Source organism: Diabrotica virgifera, chromosome 1, assembly GCF_917563875.1.
Source record: "Diabrotica virgifera virgifera chromosome 1, PGI_DIABVI_V3a".
NCBI classification, from domain to species: Eukaryota; Metazoa; Arthropoda; class Insecta; order Coleoptera; family Chrysomelidae; genus Diabrotica; species Diabrotica virgifera.
The window spans coordinates 12,355,423-12,379,103 of NC_065443.1; the positions used below are offsets into that span (position 1 = coordinate 12,355,423).

Consider the following 23,681-nt stretch of genomic DNA (forward strand, 5'->3'; position numbering starts at 1 on the left):
ACCTCTCAAAGGGGGGCCGAAATAGGGGGGTTATTTGGGGCCCATTTTTGCAAATTTTGACCGAAACGAATGAAATTTAACTTAAAGTTAGCTCATCGATAGGTAAATAGAAATACGGAATTTGACGTTTCCAAATCCAAAATGGCGGCCAGCATGGCCGACCGCCCACCCGATACATTTCCCTACCAATCTAAAAACTTGTTTAAGATAAATTTAATTTGAAAAAACATTTATATAGCCTAGAGATGGGGCTATAACAAGAATATTATCGTTTTTCAGAAAAAGTTATGGGTTGCCTATATTTAAGGGGTCAAAATTTGACGTAAATTTGAACTAAAATTTCTCAAAAATGACTACAAGGAATTTGTTTATTTTTTGATATATTTTTGATATCCTATCAGTAAATTGAATAACATTGGTCAGATTTCTTAACTCCTCATAGGAGGGGAGTTACGAATTTTTTATAAAAAATATTCGAGTGCCCGTAACTACCTCTGTAATAGAAACTAAAATTTGAAATTTGGCAAACGTATATAGTACTTTGTTATCTATTAGCACAATAAATTTTATCCACAAAATGGCTTCCGGTTTAACCGGAAATGAAAAAAAAAATCTTAATTTTTTACATATGCCCTATATATTTTTACATATTTTGAAAGAATGTAAAATTGTTTTTCCAATGACATAAAACTCGTTGCTGTAATTCAAAAACTCGAGAAGTTACAGAAAATTGAAATTTTGCTAGAATCTTGTGTGTGTCCTCAGTAGATGATCTAAACGGGTGTCACTACAGATATAGGGAATTCTGTGTGTTAGAGAGAGAGGTATGTGATGTCACAGCTGATATAGGAAAGTATGTGTGTTAGAGAGAGAAACATGGTATCTCTGCTGCTATTGGTCCGATTTAAACGTACGACGGCTCGTTGGAATGGGCGGGAGATAACGAATACAAAAAAACATGGCGGCATAGTGTCAAAAGGGCGCTTTCCGATGTGACGACGTCCGATGGGGCGCGTTCCGATGTGACGGCGTTCTAGCGCTGATCGATCGGTGCGCGATACCAGATGTGCGATCGGTACCTTAATTTTTCGCGGAACGCGAAGCAGATGCGCGGTCGGTACCTTTTTCGCGGATCTCGTAGATACGAAGCGCGCGGTAATTTTGGAATTTAAATAAAACAACAACATAATGCAATTTTTTAAAAGAACTTAAAAGGAACACAGCGGCGCAGCGGTGCGCGATACCAGATGTGCGATCGGTACCTTAATTTTTCGCGGAACGCGAAGCAGATGCGCGGTCGGTACCTTAAGTTTTTCGCGGATCTCGTAGATACGAAGCGCGCGGCTGGTAATTTTCGAATTTAAATAAAACAACAACATAATGCAATTTTTTATTAAAAGAACTAAAAAGGAACACAGCACGTCAACGCGTCACGTAAAAACGTCACATCAAAACGTCACGTAGGCTTGTGAAATGTCACGTGAAAACGTCACGTCAAAGCACGTCACGTAAAACGTCACGTCAAAGCACGTGAAAACGTCACGTCAAAGCACGTCACGTAAAACGTCACGTCAAAGCACGTCACGTAAAACGTCACGTCAAAGCACGTAAAAACGTCACGTCAAAACGTCACGTGGGCTCGTGAAATGTCGCGTAGGCCTTATTGTCATGGTTGAATCATCATGTAATATAAGACTTGATCAATAAATAAGGCGTTTAAATAAAAAACCCATAACTTTAAAAAATATTTATTTTGTACACAGAAAAATTACATTGGCATTATTTTATTGACAAACCAGTCACGCAGGCGATTCACATTTGTTTCTGCACATGAAAATAATCCAGCGGCATGACATGGGGGGTTTGCAGTAAAACCAAGATTTCCAGCAGCACGAGGCGTACCATCGAACTTGCAAACATCAATAATATGAGGAAAAATTCCAAAAACGTGGCGTTTCTTATCCAAATATTCTGCTTTTTGTTTCCCTCGAACGTAGATACAGTCAGCTGTATATAACAACTCGGTTTGCAGTATCTTATTTATTTCAGATAGTTCAACTTCTCCATCAGAGTACCGGATGCCTAGCAGATTCTTCTCCACGTATGATGCGGTCTTCTTATCCACATTACTTAGCGCATTGAATGGTTTCGGAGGCAAAAAGATGTAATGACTTCGTTTATAACCTATTTCAATGGAAAGTTCTTTAGGAACAAACCACCCATCCACAACGAATCCCTGAATATCTACGAATGCTATTCTCATGATGATTGCTCGTGTACTACTGACACCTCATGCATCTAATTTAGACTTTTTACAATTTCGGTGAGAGGGAAGTACTCCATTACACAGTCGTGAATAATAATACAATAGGCCTTGGTATTGTCGGGAAAACCGTTATTCGCTTCAATATCGAGTTTTACGTCAACGGTGGATGCTTTCATGCTTTCTTCTTGTTTCGAACAATCGATAACGAACAATGCACGATTCTTAAAAGCTGAGAAATCGAGTAGAGGTCGTTTTTGTTGGGAATGTATGTAGCTAGGATAAAATTCGGTATAGTTAAAATAGGCTTCATTGTAATCGGTTTTGCTAAAATCCAATTGCATTCTCTCGTTTGGCCAGTATTCTCCATTTAACGATAATCTAATACTTTGGATGTTGACATTGTCAAATAAAGTAGGATCAGCTGTAATCTTGTCGCGTTTGTTGGTTTGAAAGAAAACAATAACATAACGAGGTCTTTCAACTGATGTGCTAGTTTTAACAGCCCAAACTTCACGCCTGGCACCTCTCGTAATAGCAGGTAATTCATGTAATTCCCACTTTCTAAACGGAATAACTATAGGTTGATCTTGTTGAATAGATTTCATGAGTTCCAATTTAATATCATCATTGGGGAATATGTGCTTCACTCTAAGCTCAATATTGGTAATGTTAATCTTAGCGGTTGTAACAGTTGTAGTTTTGTCAGCGTTTTGTTTTTCTGTAATAACTATGCAATCGTTATCATTTCGAGCTCGAACTAGTCTTATTGTTTGACGACCACACGTAATCAATGGATAATCATTAAAAATGTTGAAAACATGCTTAAGAGGCATCTGTATGCTGAATGAATGATCTGCAGCGTTTAGAATTGGATCCTTAGGGTAATTCCATCCAGCCATAACCATATAATTAGAATCTTCTTGCGTATAACATGTCATGGCACGTACAGCACTTACGATGCCAGGATCCCGCACTGTTTCCATCTCCCTTGCGCTTTCGCTGTACGTACACGAATCGAAAAGGAAGGCACCCACATTATTTGCTAGTTTGACGCCACCATTTCCAGTTATTTCGAGTGATCCTTTAATGCATAACAAGGTTTCGCTCATTGCAAAAAACGAGTCAACTTGATTAATGCTAAATTCGACAATATCATTGCAGTTGAATGATTTGATGAATGGTGCATAAGTTCGGTATTCAGCCTTTCGAATCGATTCATCAAATATTGGCTTACGATAAATATCAAATATTGGAGGCATTGTGATGTTGTTTGAACGCGCTCTCTTTCCATACATTGTAGTCATTTTTTCAGTTTAAAACCCAACGTTTGTAAAAACAATTTGTTTGCGGACGTAAGATGTTGCTGCTTAGATGGTTGCACAACTAATGGTGTTCTGTAGGCAGATTGTTTAAGATATTGCTGCTGAGATGGTTGCACAACTAATGGCGTTCTCTGGGTAGATTGTTCTATTACTAATCCCATCTGCTTTTTGATCTAAGTTCCAGCACCAATGTGCTCTCTTCTCCTCTAAAGTTCACAGGTCGTCCTTCTTGATCGACAGCCAACACAGTGATATTGGTAATTTCACGCTGTGGCACAACAGGTAAATACAACAAATTGTGAGGGGTTTCGTCAATTGCGTACCCAGGATTTGATTGTATGACAAATTCGTAGAGCGTGTGAGCAGGTCTGTTACCGTCAAAGGCTCCGGTACTAATGTTGCATTCAAAGCGTATGCTAGATACTTTAATAATCCTAACAGGTAGATCTGAAGAATGTGTCTGTCTAGGATTTAGTATTACGGGAGAAAACCCTAATATTGTACCAAGACTGTCATTTGGTTGAAATGAAATTTTAAATTGACTGAAGATTTCGCACTGCAACGTATTGTGGTTAGGTTTTAGACTAAATATCATGTCAGGTTTAGATGTATTGGCAGCCCCCAATTTCTTTTGTATGTATTCCTCAATATCGATAATTTCATAACATCCATCGGGGAAATCAAAATGTTGCACTCGGTTATTGACATCGTAGTAATAAAACTTGCAATTTTCGATGTTTGGTATACTGTTGTAAGAATGGAAAAATCGAAGAGCTATTTCGTAATCTTTTTTCGGATCTAATACGATCGGTGTGGGAGGTTGAAACGAGAATATGTTATTCGTGCTGTTTACTCTCAACAACTGCGACATGATGACTGATTCAGGTCAAGAGATTAATAGGTTTATATACAGTAAAAAAACAAATTTATTCACATTTTTTTTATTTGTTCTAAAGCAAGTTTACATAAATGGCAAGATGCTTGAGAACCGGGTGGGCCATCACAATGAGTCCTCCAATCAGGTCTGTTGTAATGCACGAAGCAGGGAAGTAGTATCTGCAGGTTAAATTCTTGTCGATATTCCCCAGGCAATTTATGCCATATATATAACAATTCTATAGGTTCTACAGTTCGTATAATATAATCTAGCGGTATTAATTTTAGTTCTTCTTCACTGAATCCTTCAAAACGTTTTTTGTGAAACATATGGTCCAGAAGCAGTTCCATGCCTTTAATATGCTCCATTATATAAAAACTTTAGGCATAAATGTCCACAAATGATTTGATTGTAGGTTTGATACTGATGGTTATTATAGAAAATTTTTGTATGTGTACCTAGATATTTAACAAGTTCTTTGGTCGGCTTCAAATTACCAAATGAATCGAAATACTCTACGTCGTTGTTTATCTTTCTATATGCTACCCAATGTGTTCCGCTGTGTGATGATGCATCTAGATTAACTATTGCGCATTCACGTTTTCGAGGACCGTGTCTAGGCAGAGTGTCATTCATGAAAACACCTCGAAAATGTGGGATTTTAAGTGTTTTCGCGTAATGCGCAATCTCTAAGTCGTACAGCGGACGATTGGGTAGCTTTATTGGAAGTTTTTTTTCAGATACAAACCGAATCCGCCTCTTGGTTTCTTACGCAAGTACAGACCTGAGCCGATGTGTTCCATCGCCTTATTATGACGCATATCCTCTTCCAATTTCTTTTGGGCGTTCTTTGCGTCAACCACAGTCTTCGCCACCCCTGCTGCACCACCGGCTAAAGCCCCCAATGCAGAAAGACCTGCAAATAGGGGTATGAGGGGTAGGAAACCTCCAGATTTTAGTGGCAACACTCGTGGAAGATCAACTGTTTTTCGTCCACCAAGTTTTTTAATTACCGATTTTGCTATTCGTACAGCTGTCAAAGCAGTATCTCTTAACGATGCTCCTCTCTTCATGGACTTTGCAATTTTAGGTACCACATCCCGATTGAAAGAATAACGTCCCTTTCTTCCACGTCGGCGAGGACATCCCATTCCCAACTTTCTTTTCGTTTTCATTCCACCGGTTACAAGTAAAGCAGCACTTTTTTCGCCAAAGCTAGCGTCCTTAGACTTGAATCGCTCCCAAGCCCTATCTTCCAATTCTTTATCGGCCTTGTGACGTTCTTCGAGAGATGTATGATGCGAATAAGCGATATCGTGTTGTTTACAAGCTGCGTCTAAAGGATTAATTCCCGGATCTCCGCGTGCAAGACGTTTTTTTAGTTTTGTTCCAGGTCCACAATACTGATAACCAGGAATATGAAGCTCAACTGGAAGTTTATTAATTAGAGAGTTCAAAAGACCTTCCCCTTTGAACACCAACATTGGACTGATGGTCATGCATTTGGTGACATTGGTAATATATTGTTCATATTTTTACTATGTTTAACACACGATGAGAGTCATTCAACAAGAGCAGACGTTACCAATTGATAATCTAGATATTGTACAGAAAGCAACCAACAGTAAACATGGAAAATTATTACCAAACTCATTCAGAGCCATTATTTGTGGTCCAAGTGGATGTGGAAAAACTAACGCCATGCTATCACTTTTATTTAGTCCAAATGGCGTCAAGTTTAAAAATGTCTATGTTTATTCAAAATCCCTCTTTCAACCGAAATACCAACTATTGCGAGATGCATTAGCGCAAGTCAAAGGTGTAGGGTATTTTCCATTTAAAGACAATGAAGAAATTATTGATCCCAACAAAGCTCAACCAAACTCTGTGTTTTTATTTGACGATGTCGCATGTGATGGCCAACACAAGATTCGTGAGTATTATTCCATGTGCAGACATAAAGATATCGATGCGGCTTACTTATGCCAAACATATTCAAAAATACCTAAGCAGCTAATAAGAGACAATTGTAACATGATTGTGCTGTTCAAGCAAGACGAGATAAATTTGAAACATATATTTGATGAACACGTATCGCCAGACATGTCATTTGATGAATTTAAAAAAATGTGTTCAGAATGTTGGAGAGATAGGTATGGTACTGTGGTAATTATGAAAGATTTTGCTCTCAACAATGGACGATATCGCAAAGGATTTGATAAATATATAAAATTGTAAGGTGTTTGTTTAGTCGCCAGCAAAATGCCAGATGATACGGTCGCCATTGCCCTTCGCAAGAAGAAAGTTACCGAATTGGCTAGATCAATTCGCAAAAAATATTTGGCATTGAAGTTAGGTAGAACAGATCAAGATGAGTCACTAAATAAACTTTTTAAACCAATCTCGAAGCCTCTCAAGGATATTGCTCAATCATCAAAAACGTTACATCATACTATCACTAACAAGTTTGGACATGTTAAAAAAGAAGAGGTGAAAAAGGAGGAGGATGAGGATGTATTTCTTGATGCACCCGAGGCATCTGATGAAAACATTCAAGAGCCAATCTCCGGTTCTAACGAGATTCCGATGGACGCCACAGACGAATATATCGACCACTATCCTCCAATAAGTCACAAGTACATAAAAGAATATTTGATAAAAGACGATAAAATCGATAAAAACTATGGTCCATTTTACGATAGTATTAGTGGCTGGATATTGGGAAAACGTCGAATAAACTTTGACAAAGACAATGGAGACATAGTAATAATTCGAGAACGGGATTTTGAAGAACGTAGGTTAAGTGGTACGCCAGGCCTATATCACCTTTTATTTTATGCCAACCCAAACCCAGAACAGTATAATGATGAGGATTTACAGAAGTATAAAACACTGCTGATTAACACAGAGATTCATCTGGATACCTTAGGACGCCTTAAAGGTTCCAGCGGAGAAAAATATCATGCTATTATTAAACCTCTATTCAAACCATCTGATGCAACAATGAAAAAGCATGCAACTCGATCACAAAAAGAACTCGACCACAGAACGAAAACAGCTCGGTCAGCATCTTCATCTACGGTCAAAGGAACGGGGTTGGATGACTCTCGTTTAACATACAACGCTGCACCCTTAGAGTATATTTATTGGGATGACGTCAATGAGTTAGTTGATCGTCTTAAACTCTTGGTGGCTTCGAAAGACGCCGGCAACACATCTCACGACAACGAAATCGTGGCTATCATCAATGAACTAAAAGAAGCCAATATAATAGAGTAACTGAGAATGATGGCATCATTTCCATTATGAGTGTCGACAAATTCGGTCATCACTCTCGTAACAGTATCACCCAAAAGGCAGTACGAGTTACATTTCCACATACTCCTGCCGGAAACATTAATGCCGAAAATGTGAAAATTTGTAATGTTAAGGACCCATCAGAATATAGTGATGCTGCAACGAAAAAATACGTTGATAATCTAATAAATGAGATGCGTAGCGTATACTTTCCAATAATTAAAGCCCATGATGCGATATTAGATCAAAAATCCATTAATATAAAAGATTTAACAATCGGACTAAACGAAGTAAGAAAAGAAGTTCCACTGCTCGAGCAAAAGCTACAAAAAATAATCGCAGATGCTATGAATACACTAAAAAAGGATACGGAGAACAATATAAATAAGTTGTTGCAACAAAAAACTAATGATATACAGGATTTAGCCGTCGGACTAAACGAAGTACAAAAAGAAATTCATAAAACCACAGTTCCACATTTAGCGATCGAACTAAATCAAGTAAGAGAAGAGCTTCATAAAACCACAGTTCCACTTCTCGAGCAAAAATTGAAAAAAATAATCAAAGATGATGTGAATACACTAAAAAAGGATGCGGATAAAAGCATAAAAGAAGCTGCAGAAACACTTGCAAACCATACGATGCACGATATGAAGATGGAACAGAGGTTAAAACAAGTGGAGCAAACATTACAGGATATAGTACGTAATATTGATCTATTGCGCACACATGTTGTAGATGTAGATGCTGGTCGTTAATAAGAAAATGTCTACAGAAAAGGAACAGGTGGTGAACGAATTGCATAAACCAGCACGAAAAATCTATCCTCGTCGACGAACAATAATCAAAGGAATCGATGACTTGTGGCAAATGGATTTGGCCGAAATGCGTCCTTACGCACACCAAAATAAAAATTTTAAACTAATACTAGTCGTAATTGATTGTTTTTCAAAATATGTTTGGACACGCCCTCTAAAGACCAAGACTGGCGAGGAAATTACTCAAGCATTTTCGGATATTCTCGCCCATACTCGACGACTTCCGAAGAACCTCCAATCCGATCAGGGAACAGAATTTTATAACAGAAAATTTCAAAATTTAATGAAAAAACACGAAATTAATCATTACAGCACCTACACGATTAAAAAAGCCGCCATTTGTGAAAGAGTCATTAGAACGTTAAAAGCAAAGTTGTACAAGTATTTCAGTTTACATGGATCATACAAATGGTTAGAAGCTCTACCTGTAATTACCGAGGAATACAACAATACAAGGCACAGTAAAACGGGATACACACCATCTCAGGTCAACAAATCCAACGAAAAAGCTATTTTAAACAAGAGTTATAGTCATTTAAAAATTGCTGGTCCAAGAAAATATAAAATTGGTGACATTGTGCGTGTCTCAAAGACAAAACATTTATTTGAAAAGGCCTACACGCCCAATTGGACGACGGAATTATTTAAAATTGTAAAAGTTAAGATAACAAATCCTATAACGTATTTGCTTGAAGACATGCAAGGTATACTGATTAGCGGGGGGTTTTACGAAGAAGAATTACAGAAAACATTAAACCCTGACATTTACTTGGTTGAAAAAGTACTTAGACGAAAAGGCAATAAGATGTATGTGAAATGGCTCGGTATGGACAGCAAACATAACAGCTGGATTAACGTTAATGACGTAGTTTAGGAGGATCTATCTTTTAATCCGCCGCGTAGCAATACATTTTTTGCAAAGAGGTTGTTTTTACCACAAGGAGTAGGGGAATATAAAAGAACTCATGCTTCAGTATCAATGTCAGTACAAGTGAACATGAGCTCTCAAGATAGTGGGTATTCTTCAGGTGGCTCTCAAGATAGTGGGTATTCCTCAGGTGGTTGTGAATTTAGCATCGATATGCCTAGCAACGAAGACTATAATCAAGAATTAGATAGAGCTTTGGAAAATTATGAGGCTGCCGCCAAATCAGAAGTTTTCTACCTGCTTGCAACAAAATACACGTTATCGGGCTATGAAGTACAATGTGGTATAAGCCCTGCAAGATCATTTTCGCCTGCAGTGATTTTATCTCAGCAATATAAACCAACCAGAATATCACTCAGCGCATACGAATGGTATTCCTTTATTTCAATCATTACACAACAACTAATTGATTTTTTCCAATCAACTGATGACCTCATGCACCCAACTTTTCCATGCGAAGAATACTGCACTGTTACCCCGATAGTTTACGATGATTGTAAATTCATTATTGTTAAGAAGCATGGTGTGGAGTACTATATGGATGAAGAAGAAGTGAAGCAAATTGTTGAACTTAACACTAGTGTGCTATCGCCTCGTATGCAGTTGTTAGAAAATTTGAACTTTTGTGAATATTATTATAATGTTTTAGATTTTTGTAAAAATGCTGCAGATAGTTTAAACCCCTTGCAAATATTGTATGCTTTTTGTTCTATAATGTCAGATGATATGACAAACAATGCTCTTAGGGAGTTCATTTATTTTTATAAAATTAGGGTAATTAATGATTTGAATAAATAAAAAAAAAATACCAATTTAGAGTTTTTATTTTACCATAATATATATATTACACACTATTTTACAATATATATACAAGAAAGAGAGAGATAGCAAGTGGATATTGTTATGCGTTTAGTACAAAAGAGAGATAGTAGCTTATGAACATAATTCGTCTCAAAAATCAATTTTTAAATATTTGCAATTTGTAGTTTTAATTCTCTTAGACAATTTACTTAGGATTGTATTCGCTATTTTTTGTAAATTGGGGGGAATCCATAGGGAGCCCCGCATCTTCGACACCCGCATGACATCACTTTTTCACAGTTCTTCACAATTTGTAGTTTTAATTCTCTTATACAATTTACGTTTAAACTGAATCGTATTTGCTTGGGAATCTTAAAATTCGCGGTACATCCTTGCTTGCTGTACCATCGTTCAATACCAATCACATCTTGAGGGAGAGGATGTTGCTCTCCACTTGGAAGCGTAAATGTCTTTGTATTAGCATCAACTACATCCCAATAAATTTTATTGGCTGCTATTTGTTGCAGATTAGCGGGAGTCCATAGGTCTGGTGTAACACATCTGTGAGACATTTCAACGTTCTTCTGCAATAAAAATCTATTCTAAAATACTGTAATGTCCCAATGGTAGGGTTCTAAAACTATTTGGAATTAAATATCTTTTATCGTCATAAGGACTTAGCGCAATTTTTGTTTGTTCTATACTATAGACGTTATGGCTATATGACCGAATGGAGTGTTGAGTAGCAGTTTGTTCCTTAAAAAAGAATCAATATTACTGCCTACTTCAGACTTCTGGTTCAGAATCATCAAACCTGTTATTTCTAGGCATTTCATGTAATGCATTAACGCAAGACTCGTAATCTTTTAAATCGAATAAAACTTGAGTAAAGCAACTATTGCACCAATAATATGGTTGCTGATATACGCATTCAACGATATCATCAGCATCATAAACTTCGTGAGTATGGTCGTAACGCACCAGTAAAAATTTATTTAAGGTCTCATGAGCATTTTTGAATGCAAAAAAACATGATTTACATACGTTTAGGCGATGCTGCTTAAGATAATATCCATTAGCCCATACACAATAACTGGAGTGTTCATCTTCAAATATACTCCCCCAATCTGACTTTCCTAATACGACATTTCTTAAATGTGACGGTATGTGTTTAGAGCAAGCAATAAATTCTATTCCTTTATATGAAGGAATAGGATCATTTTTAGCACTGCTTATCATCGTTTCCCATTTATATAAAGGAAATTTTTTTAATATTATTTTTGTTAATGTCCACGGCAAGGGGGACTGCTCGATGAAATATGATGCTGATACTGTTGTTTCACAGATTTTTTTGATAGACAGGTCGGTCAATGATGGAACATTCATCTACAAAAAAAAATCTATTCTAAAATACTGTAATGTCCCAATGGTAGGGTTCTAAAACTATTTGGAATTAAATATCTTTTATCGTCATAAGGACTTAGCGCAATTTTTGTTTGTTCTATACTATAGACGTTATGGCTATATGACCGAATGGAGTGTTGAGTAGCAGTTTGTTCCTTAAAATCATTTAAACAGTTTACATAATCATCGAATTTTATAACATTTTTTACTATATTATATTTAGTCCCTTTTGCTTTTTTAGTGATTCGACCAGATTGAACTTTAAAAGTATACATTTTTGATCGTAATCCCACAAATTTTGTCATAATTTCTCCTTTATTTTCATCTTTCATTACTCCTAAAACTTTTTTATTTACGCGAGGAATATTATAGATATTATCTACAGCGTAATCGGATGTATCAAATTTTGATAGATCTTGTTTTATTACTTCCTCATATGCATCATGACAGTACAGTTCATAAATAAAGCTATCGGTATCCATATACATTAAATTACATTTATCTGCGCCCAATTTTGGAAGCATATAGTCGTAATGAAATTGGTACATACATAATTTTGATATATCTAAAACAGTCATGCCAATGTATAAGGGTTTATTAAAAACTAGATCTGATTTAATCAGTTCTATAGCTACTAAATTTTCATTAAATATCTTTCTGCTATGAAACCTGGCACTAGAAATTAAATTTTTAGCACCATATCGCCCATTCCATGATCTGACTAGTTTTACTATTCTATGTTTCCTTATATTCTCCATAGTCTTTCCAAATACACTATTATTGGCCAATTTGTATAAATTTCTTCCAAAATCGTTCGTAGCTGCAGCTCTAAGTCGAGTATTTAATTCTATGTAGGGTCGCAGCCACGCAGACTGCTTAAATTTCAAAATTTTATGAATCTTTTTTAAAACTAACCCATTAGCCAGCATTTGTTTTAAATTTCTATAATGAACGATATATTCTTTTTTATTATAAAGTGTTGTCATTAGTTTAGTATGATTTGAACCCAAAGCTTTGCGGTGTTCGGCAGCGAATGGAAAATCTGAGTGCAGATCATGTAATTGGCGAGGATAGTCCAAGTCAACTTGTAACATGTACCCTACGGGAGAGTCATCAGGTACAGACATAACATCAATGTCTTTGACATCCATCCATTCGAACCCTCCGTAGGGTAAGGGTTCTCCCATAGCCCACCCATATAAATTATTGACATCAAAATACATTAAGTATTTTGAGGGCTGTGCGGGGTCATAATTAGACATGTACTTATTATTGGCCTCCGACATTCTACCGCTACATACTGAAATTCCTCCACGAATTGCTTTCTCCATAAATAGTATCATGTCAACGTCACGCAATAACTCGAGGTTACACCCCACGTATTTCAACATACAATCCCAAGAATAACCGGGCATTGTGTAGTACCAGGCTGGATCTAACCCATAAGTTATAAAACATTTTTTGCGGAAAGTTTCAAAAACATCTGCTAAAAGCACAATATCGGTTTTTAAGTACAAATCTGAATATTGACCTAAATTTTCAATGTTAAAGGTATCCCAAACTATTTTAGCATGAGCATACTTCTCATCTGTAAGATTCGTATCGTTTAGCTTATTATAAAATGCCTCTATTGGAGGTAAATCGGTAATGTTTAATTTTTCCCAAGAATCAATAAAATCATAGCAAAATACCCCTTTTTTAGTTATTAATTTAAATTCATCGTCACTTAACCTGCTAAATTCTCGCTTGCAAATTTTAAAGTCATTTTTATTTAATGTTGAGACCAATTCATCTAAAGAGGCTCCTAAAAATCTTAATGAATCAATAAATCGAAATTTTATATTAGTAACAGCATCGTTAAGTGTAAATGAAATGTATTTTTCTTTATTGACTGGAAGTAGACTAATATCTCCTTTTTTGCTTAACTCTGAAATTATAAAATGACTGTCGTAGCCACTCATATTGTGAAAAATAACTGGGACGACAAACAATTTTTTGAAATTTAAATTACAGGCTTGGTGGGCGAAATTTCTGAACTCCCCCGTAAAATGGTCGTGGTCTTTAACAATGATATCTGTAGGAGAAAAACATTTTTCGCATATGTGACACCTTGTGGCTTTACTGGTACTCGGGTTTTCCTGCATTGGTATAATTTTCTTAATTTTCGAATGAATACTTTGAGCTAAATTTGGTAATTCATTAGCAAACCACTCCATGCAGTCAATGCCTCTATAACTCTTAAAAAAAGACAACTTTTCATCATAGCTACATTTTACATAGTATCCAGCACTATACGGAATATGTTTTTGATATTTTTTAGTACAACAGGATGTTTGGAGGTCTGTAACTTTTTCTAACATGCACTCAAAATCTGCATATATGACAAATGGCGTTGTTTGTTTATAAGTATAATTTTTAAAACTAACAGCATCATATTTAGGAAAAGACATTTTACAATTATTCATATCTGCACACATTTTTTCATGTTCCGACAATTTCCCTTCAGTTGAAAAATAATTTAAGCATCTATTGCAAAGAAATAATTTGGCCTTTCTTTTATTTAATTGACCAGCAACTAATTTAGACATATCCGTAATGTGGCAGTAGTGGTACTTAATTTCTGAATTATCATTATCCACTGGAGGTGCTTCATAATCGTTTAATTTAGGAAAATAGTGATTCTGAATTAAAAGAAGATTTACATGTTTGGCAACGACTGTTTTAGTTAATCTAGCTGGATATACTGTGAAAAATGACTTTTCATTATTTTCTATTAATTCTAAAGCAAATACATTGACTGATATATTATTTAATTTTTCAAATTTTGAAATTTGATGTAACGGCATTGGTGCCTCTAGGTCTTCTGTTTTTAGTACTGTACTGTACCATGGGTATGAGGATGGGAGTTCTTTATGTGCTTTAGCTGGATAGAGGGCACTAACTATTGCCCAATAAAAACATGCTTGATCAGAATTTTTTACATTAATACAAGCACGCTTTTTTTGAATACTCTCAGGAAGTTTAATATACGAGGAACCATTTCCAATTTCATATCGATTAATATTTACTTCTAAAGATACAATTCTATTTAATGCAAAACCGGAGTCCCTTTCCTGAAACTCGGATAATTTAAGATTTATTTTATCTTTAACATTCTCAAAAAACCACCGCTCTGTATCGGTAGATACGTCTAGTACAGCATTTTTTGTATTAAAATATTTAAAATTTACAATTTCCTCCTCCCCCGATTTTTTAATAAATTCTCCACAAAAACAAACATTAACTTTAACAACTTTATCTGCTTTTAAAATTTTTCTGATTTTATTTTTAAAAATAATATAACAATCATTTAGGAAATGTGCTAAGTCCTTATGCCATAAATTAACTATAACTCCAGTTTTAATTCGACTTTTAAACGCGGAAACTACATTTTCCCATTTAACTCTATGTTTTAGTTTGTTGTCTAGCCCCATACCGACATGTCTATTGAAAATAATCTGTTTAAAATGTTTAAAATGTCCTACATGCGTTTGCAGTTTTCTAATTGTACCTATAGGCAAAGTGCGTTTTTTTATTACTTTATTACAAGTTTTGATTTGTTTCGTTAAGCGTTTCACCCAAATTTCTTTGTCTTTAGCTGTGAATTTATCAAAAACTATCTTTCTGATTCTTTTGATGAATAACAGTAAATTTTTACATTGTTTAACAATATCCATATTGCTTACCTCTCTCTTTCAGTATTTTCGCTTAGATAATTTTAAATGATGTCATGGGCTGGTACTGTTGGCCGCAGTCCACCAGGCCGTGATAAACTATCGAATACTTCCCGCTCGAAAACTCCTCAATGACGGGGCTGTAGGTATCTGTGACTCTAGGCGGTAGAAACACCACCTCTTCCCCCAAATCTAACAGAACAGCTTGCCCAAACTTTGTCTTCACAATTTTGGCTCCCGTAATGGGTACTGGAATGTCGATCGGTAATTCTTTGAGTTTCTTCACGGGTTTCCTCGCTACGACAGATGAGGCATTAATTTTTGATAAATCCATCTGAAATGAAGGAGTGATATAAATAACCAAGCAAAAAACATTGAGTTGTATTCAAAATCAAAACACGAAAAGATTTAACAAAGAATAATTACGAAGAATGACGAATAATTGACATTCAGCATGCTAACATTAAGTCTTTTTTGTTTGTAGACAATCAGATGTCGAAATAATAACTATCATCTGGAATAAAGGGATAAATAGCAGAGTAGAAAACATTAATTAAAAAAATCAAAGAAAAACAGAACAGATTTAACAAAGAATAATTACGAGAAAATAAAAAAGAATAATTGCCATGCTGGCATGAGTTCTTGTAGACAATCAGGTGCTAAAATAATAAATCTCATCTGGAATAAAGGAATTTTATAAATAGCTAACCAAAAAACCGAACAGATTTAACAACGAATAATTACGAGAAAATAAAAAAATAATTGTCATGCTAGCATGTCTTTTTTGTAGACAATCAGGTGCTAAAATAATAAATCTCATCTGAAATGAAGGAATTTTATAAATAGCTGACCAAAAACTTGAAAAAACCGAACAGATTTAACAAAGAATAATTACGAGAAAATAAAAAATAATTGTCATGCTGACATGAGGTCTTGTAGACAATCAGGTGCTAAAATAATATATAAATAGCTAACCAAAAACTTGAAAAACCGAAAAGATTTTAACAACGAATAATTACGAGAAAATAAAAAATAAATGTCATTCAAAATGTCGACAATTAGATAATTATTTAATGTCGAAATAATAAATCTCAGCTGGAATGAAGAGATTTTATAAATAGCAGAGCAGAAAACATTAAGTTTTATTCAAAATCAAACAAGAAAAATAAAAAATATTTAACAAAAAATAATTAAGAGAACACTTACCTTGCAAAACTAGTTGAACCACAACAGTACACTAACAGTAAGGAATAGACTATGGAATAGACCGTCCTGAGGTGGATTTTGAAATTTATACGGTTGCGTGCCCCACCTTATGACGTGTTGTAGAAAGTGTGCGTGTGCAAAATTATATTCAGTTTTATCATTGTCATTGGTTTTAAAAATTCCAACATTTTCTATGCACATGATAAGAAATATAACTCAATAACAAAATGTGGGTATGATAACGAAAATTGCATAGTAATGCGATTAGACCCTCAACCGCTATTTCCTATGCGATATGTAAATTATCTGCTAACATTTATTTTCATTATTTTCAACTAAATATTTTTTAGAGTTATGGGTTTTTTATTTAAACGCCTTATTTATTGTTCAAGTCTTATATTACATGATGATTCAAATTTTCTCTTAACAATTTTAAATATAATCTTTATAATTAAAATAAACACTGAAGCTAATATTACACAAGTCATTGCAAAAACATTATCTATTTCACTTTTCATGTTTTCTTTGTTCATCGTTGTTGGCGCCGGCGTCGATAACATCATTAATAGTAATTGGATGAATTCGCCTTGTTGGAGTTTCCCTAAATAAGTAGTCCGCAGCACTTGAATATTCTTGTCGCAGCTGCTGACTAAATTCCTTTGGTGTCCAGTCTATGCTGCTTCCCAGTGATAGGTTCTCTATTTGTTTTATAACCTTATTTTTATCCTCATAAAATAAAACCTGACTTCTTAACTGTGTCAGTTTTTCTCTAAATTCTGCTAATTTACGTCTATACTCATTCAAAGACATGATGTTACTACCTCACGTCGCGCTGTGGCAATCAGGTCTTGCGATCGAGCTCCCCGTGACAATAAGGCCTACGCGACATTTCACGAGCCCACGTGACGTTTTGACGTGACGTTTTTACGTGCTTTGACGTGACGTTTTACGTGACGTGCTTTGACGTGACGTTTTACGTGACGTGCTTTGACGTGACGTTTTCACGTGCTTTGACGTGACGTTTTACGTGACGTGCTTTGACGTGACGTTTTCACGTGACATTTCACAAGCCTACGTGACGTTTTGATGTGACGTTTTTACGTGACGCGTTGACGTGCTGTGTTCCTTTTAAGTTTTTTTAATAAAAAAATTGCATTATGTTTTTTTATTTTATTTAAATTCCAAAATTACCAGCCGCGCGCTTCGTATCTACGAGATCCGCGAAAAACTTAAGGTACCGACCGCGCATCTGCTTCGCGTTCCGCGAAAAATTAAGGTACCGATCGCACATCTGGTATCGCGCACCGCTGCGCCGCTGTGTTCCTTTTAAGTTCTTTTAAAAAATTGCATTATGTTGTTGTTTTATTTAAATTCCAAAATTACCGCGCGCTTCGTATCTACGAGATCCGCGAAAAAGGTACCGACCGCGCATCTGCTTCGCGTTCCGCGAAAAATTAAGGTACCGATCGCACATCTGGTATCGCGCACCGATCGATCAGCGCTAGAACGCCGGAACGCGCCCCATCGGACGTCGTCACATCGGAAAGCGCCCTTTTGACACTATGCCGCCATGTTTTTTTGTATTCGTTATCTCCCGCCCATTCCAACGAGCCGTCGTACGTTTAAATCGGACCAATAGCAGCAGAGATACCATGTTTCTCTCTCTAACACACATACTTTCCTATATCAGCTGTGACATCACATACCTCTCTCTCTAACACACAGAATTCCCTATATCTGTAGTGACACCCGTTTAGATCATCTACTGTCCTCTCTCACGCGATCATAGCAGAGCATTATTATAGGGCAGTCAATGAGGGTATTTGGCTCCGAATTCCATCCTACTACATCGATGTACTTGATATTTTCACAGTAAGTAGGGAATACCTCAAGAAACAAAATCTACCCTATATACTATGGCGCTTTTATCTTGGGGCAATTCCCACCCCTTCAAAGGGGTGGAAAATTTATGGGTCAAAATAAGCATGGAAGTGGCTAGAGAACCTATTTTTAAGCAAAAATTGATCTATACTTTTTTTGAGAACTTAATACTTTTTGAGTTATGCGTAGTTGAAAATTGGCCATTTTCATTTAAAAATGACACGTTTTCGGACGGTTTTTTGTGAATACCTTAAAAACTATGCATCAAACTAAAAACACTATATAAAAATTTTTTTCAATTATAAATAACAAAGAGATTCGTTCCTTCGTAAATTTTCTATTTATAATACAAAAAGAGATATGGTAGGTAAAAAGTGTTGGTGCATGCTCAAAGTGCTCATGCTTTTGTAGTGTTTGAAAAGGCCTTTAAAACGAGCACCGTTAAATGTCGGTTACATTCAAACTTAGCGAGATATGGTGCAAAAAAATATATGACTAATGTACTTTAAGGAAAAATGAGAAGTACATACATTTAACCCCTCATTCACCAGAATTTAAATGCATTGTTTTTCTTTTGCAATACCTCTTAATATAGTGTTATTTCTACTTTCAAAAAGTTGGACGGGTGAAAAAAATAAGATCAAATTATAGAGCGCATTTTTAAATTTTCTTAAAATTCTTCCTTTTGCTCCATGTAATTCGAAAATAAAAATGTTCTATCCCCGAGAAGTGGTGAGAACCGCCCCCATGATAAAAGCGCCATAGTATATAGGATAGACTTTGAATTAGGAGACTGGGCTTTGGGCTACTCCCAAAATTTCATTACAATCCATGCAGTAAAATGCAAATATTGTAAACTATTAATTTCTCAGAAAAATGGACTAATTTGAAATGAAAGTATGACTAATATTCTATTGATTTATGCAATAATCTATAGTGTGTCCCCGAACATTTTCTCAAATGCGGGAATTAATGATGCGTAGAACCATAAAATATTTTCAAGTATACAAGGTGTTTCTAAAATATCAAAATAACGAGTAACTTTGTTATTTTTATAAAATGCCAGTATCTAGTACGATAACGATAATAGATCGGTACGATAAAGTTCTCGGGCGGCCCTTCCGTCCAGCGTTTTTGACATGCATTTCCTATTAGAGCTAGCATTTCATTGTCTAGAATTAGTGAAGAGTTTATATGACGTCATATGAAGAGTTATAACATTTGACAAAATTGGAAATTGTAACTAACGTCTGTCAGTTACAAACTCAGTTACTAAACTAAACAGTAGCGAAAAAATTAATACAGTGATGATTGCATTAATAACCGGCAAAATAAAAAAAGAATGTGTGTGTGTACTTTGTACGCACGTAAGAAGTTATACTTCTATTATAATAATTTCAAAGAAATAAATATACTTAACAGGTTATTTGTATTTTATTTAAATATTAAACTAACTTTCTTACCCATCACTTTTAAAAATTTTTTATTAAAACGATACCAAAAATTAAAAAAAAAAGAATATGAATCGTCCGGGATTTGAACCCGGGACCTCTAGATCTCCGGTCACACGCTCTACCACTGAGCTATATTCCCTTTGCTTTGACAGGTTACAAGATTTCTCATACATACTGATAAATTTAATAGACCAAGTGAAGTATACAAAAATACTTTAAATATACTTACTATTATTATAAAATATCTTATTCCCGAGGAAGACAAATCCAAAGACACAAAAATTATAATAAATTAATACATTTACTAAAAGCACTAATATATCCTTTTAATGACTTATTTGCGCTGACAGCGCTGATAATACATACATATCTTGAAAGATTAGCAACGAACTACATACTGTCTGTGTGCGCATGCGCGCATTATAAAATTTCACTCTCGATCGCAATGAAGTATAACTTCAAAAAAAGAAAAGAAGAAGAAAAAAAGAAAACATAATACTTACTCTTACTTTAGACGTATCGGAGTCAAACGGTCACACAAATTTTTTAAAAAACTCTCATTGATTCTCATGTCACAGTGGCAGTTACCAAACTCCTCCGATACCGCTAAAGGTGGGAAACTATGTACTAATATAATGTAATTTGCTAGGTTTCTATTAATAATTTCTAGATAAATTAATAGGTTTCTATTGATAATTTCCCAGCTCTACTAGTCTCATCTCGTTTTATTTCACGACGTATTATATTTTCCGTCTTTTGCGATATTTTGCAAATCGGTCTTTAAAATTGCAAAAATTAGAATAGAAATAATGGATTCATCAAAGTAACACATGAGACATAATAGCGTAGAGAAGGACATAATACAATAAAAACACAAAATAAACTAACTCTAACATGAAGTATTAAAACCACTTCTATGTAATAGGTATAATTTACTAAAATTTTAAAAAATCCCAATGCATTGAATAAAATAATTTTATTCAGAACGTTTTGGACCTATCAGTCCATCATCAGTGAATTCATATATACTTGCTAACTAGCCCCAGAGCCAAACAATGGTTGTACTTATAATTCAATCTATATTATAGTATTGTAAAATTGAAAAGGCTAAACCCCGATGTTAAAAGATAACCTCTGGGACTATGGTGAAATTCTAAACGAGAACCTTAACCAACCATCTTGGGCCAACGAGGTCTGCCAAGTGTGCAGATACTTGGCAGACCTCCTAGACTTGTCTAGGTCCGAAAAAGTTCTGAATGAATTTATTTTATTCAATCCATTGGGATTTTTTAAGATTTTAATAAATTATACTTATTAAATAGAAGTGGTTTTACTTCATGTTTGAGTTTGTTTAACTATATGGATTACAGCCAACCCAGGGAACTACCCTTTTTAACAAAATAAACTATCGCAACCATTTTGAAACAACGCAAGGAGTTAGACAAAACGCTAGTTTAAGCTTAGTACTTTTTAAAACCTTTTTATATACTTGGGTTGGTTGGTGTCACGGACTCCGCAAATTTTGTAATCAATTTTAAAAATAGTTCTAGGCTACCTAGACACCTGAAATTTTCAGGATGGCTTAGAACTAGCTAACAATGCAATATTTTACTGCTATTATACAGGGTGATTAATTATTAGTGGGCTGAAGCTCCGTAGATCCGATATAGTAATGTACAGCGATAAAACTTAATAACAAAAATTGTAACGAACTTTGAGCTTCACATTACAAAATTAGTAAGAATGTTACAGGGTGTTCGATAACATAGTGGCAGACCAAACTGATGTTTTTTAAAATAGAACACCCTGTATTTTATTTTATATTCGAAATCTTCGTAACTTTTTGATTACAAAAATATAAAGGTTTGGTATGTTATACGGGGTATTTACAAAGTTATAACCAATTTTATATGAAAATCGTAACAAGTTTAAATACCTGTATAAATAAAAGCAAGCACAAGGTCAATGGTTTATTGACGTCATATTTTTTTGTTTATTGTCAAAATTTTCGTAAATAATTGTTTTGCTAATTTTCTTTACATTGAATACAGTGTGTCAAAACGCAAGTACATTATTTTCTCAGTAATTTTAAATAGAACACCGTGTATTTTATATCATTATCGAAAAGTGCCATTACCATACTATAATTTTTGTATAACATTCCCTATGTGTAAATTTATTAGTTTTCGAGATATTTTCATTTTTCAGAGCAAAATTCTTAATAATTACGGGTCTAAATCTTTCCAAACTTTAAGTAAGCCATGACTGAATAGTTATGTAAAACCTACAATTTACGATTACTGATTATCAATCTGTAATAAAAGTTGGCTACAATTTTTGTTATTAAATTTTATTACTATCTATTACTTATAACGGATCTACAAAGCTTTATCCCAATGACCAATCACACTGTATGGATAAATCTATTTTTTTTAATTTCAAACTATTTTAAAAATGTGACTAATGCAATGATATTTTAAAGTACATACGTTAGGTTAAATCGATATCTACAAATTGATGGTGCCTCAGTGGCATTAGACTGCAGATCGAGAGGTCCCCAGTTGGAACCCGGCTGTAGCGTATCTTTTTTTAATTGTTTTAATAAATAATTAAAAGTTTATAATCTTAAAGTTCTTCTTCTTCATCATCTTTTATATAGGCAGTACTGCATGTTTTTCTTCAACGGTGCCTTTCATTCTGCCCCTAAGTTGTCATTCTATATACTTAAAGTTATATACCATTTTAAACAACCGTGGTATTATAAAAAATACTATTTTATACTAGTGTACTTTTTGGAATCATAATTATAAATAACAGTTAATACATCTTTTTTTTTCTCTGATTCTGGCTTTGGTTTAGAACTAGAACCTTTAGCCACGTAATTGTATAACTTATCACTAAGTCAGGGGAGTAATGTGTAGTGTGTGTGTTGAGTAAGTGTCTTGTTACTTTGCGAAGTCGACGTCATTGTCTTTGCAAAGAGACGCTAATTGTTTCCGAACGTCTGCGGTCCCTCCGGTGAGTACCGATCCCACAAGGACAGAAACTATTTTCCATTTATTAATTTATAATAAATGAAAAATTTCTGCCCCTGGTACGATTCGAACTCCCGACCTTTCGTTTCAAAGGTAGGCGCTCTTACCACTGCGCCACAGAGGGGGTAGTTAATACATCTACTAAAAATTCATATTAAGTTAAATATAAAGTTAATTATTCTTTCCAAACATGTTGTGTCCTATAGGTACAATAACAAAACCGTGATATTATAAAAAGTACTTTTTTATTAGAGTGTATACTTTTTTATTAGAGTGTAATTTTTGGAATTTTAAGCATCTAATCGTTAAATCGTTTATCGTTAAATTATTTTATATTCTTTTCTATAAATAATAAAAAGGTTTTATTATAAAAAAGTTATTTTTTATAAAAGTGTAATTTTATTTTAATAGATAAGGTACTGAAAGAATTTAATAAAACCTTTAAAAGATATTTTATAGGATGGAATATAATGCAAATGATAAATGCAGAAATAAATTATTCCTTTTTTCAGTTAACATATCTGGTACTATACGCCGAAATAATAGAAAAATTTAAGTACAATGTAGAAAAATGAAACTCAAAAGCAAAAAATACAACCTAAATGTACAATGAGCTAAAAAGGTGGGTATGAAAGAGCTAATCGAATTGGTGATAGATAAACAAAAAATAAAGTAAACT

General features: G+C 34.6%; 2 protein-coding genes across 4 annotated transcripts in view; both read right to left on the minus strand.

Annotated features, from left to right (window-relative positions):
• LOC114326035 (uncharacterized) overlaps positions 1 to 23,681 on the minus strand; it is a 74,683-nt gene that overhangs the window by 15,736 nt on the left and 35,266 nt on the right. The window lies entirely within an intron of this gene.
• On the minus strand, positions 10,315 to 15,578 carry LOC126887217 (uncharacterized). The gene is made up of 2 exons (XM_050654616.1): positions 15,439 to 15,578; positions 10,315 to 11,695 (listed from the first exon to the last, which is right to left on the minus strand). Exon 2 carries the CDS (start codon positions 11,693 to 11,695, stop codon positions 11,096 to 11,098), a length of 600 nt encoding a protein of 199 aa, XP_050510573.1. The 5' UTR covers positions 15,439 to 15,578; the 3' UTR covers positions 10,315 to 11,095.

Excerpts from the sequence above, each read along its gene's own strand:
- LOC126887217 (XM_050654616.1), bottom strand. The coding sequence starts at position 11,695 with ATGAATGTTCCATCATTGACCGACCTGTCTATCAAAAAAATCTGTGAA.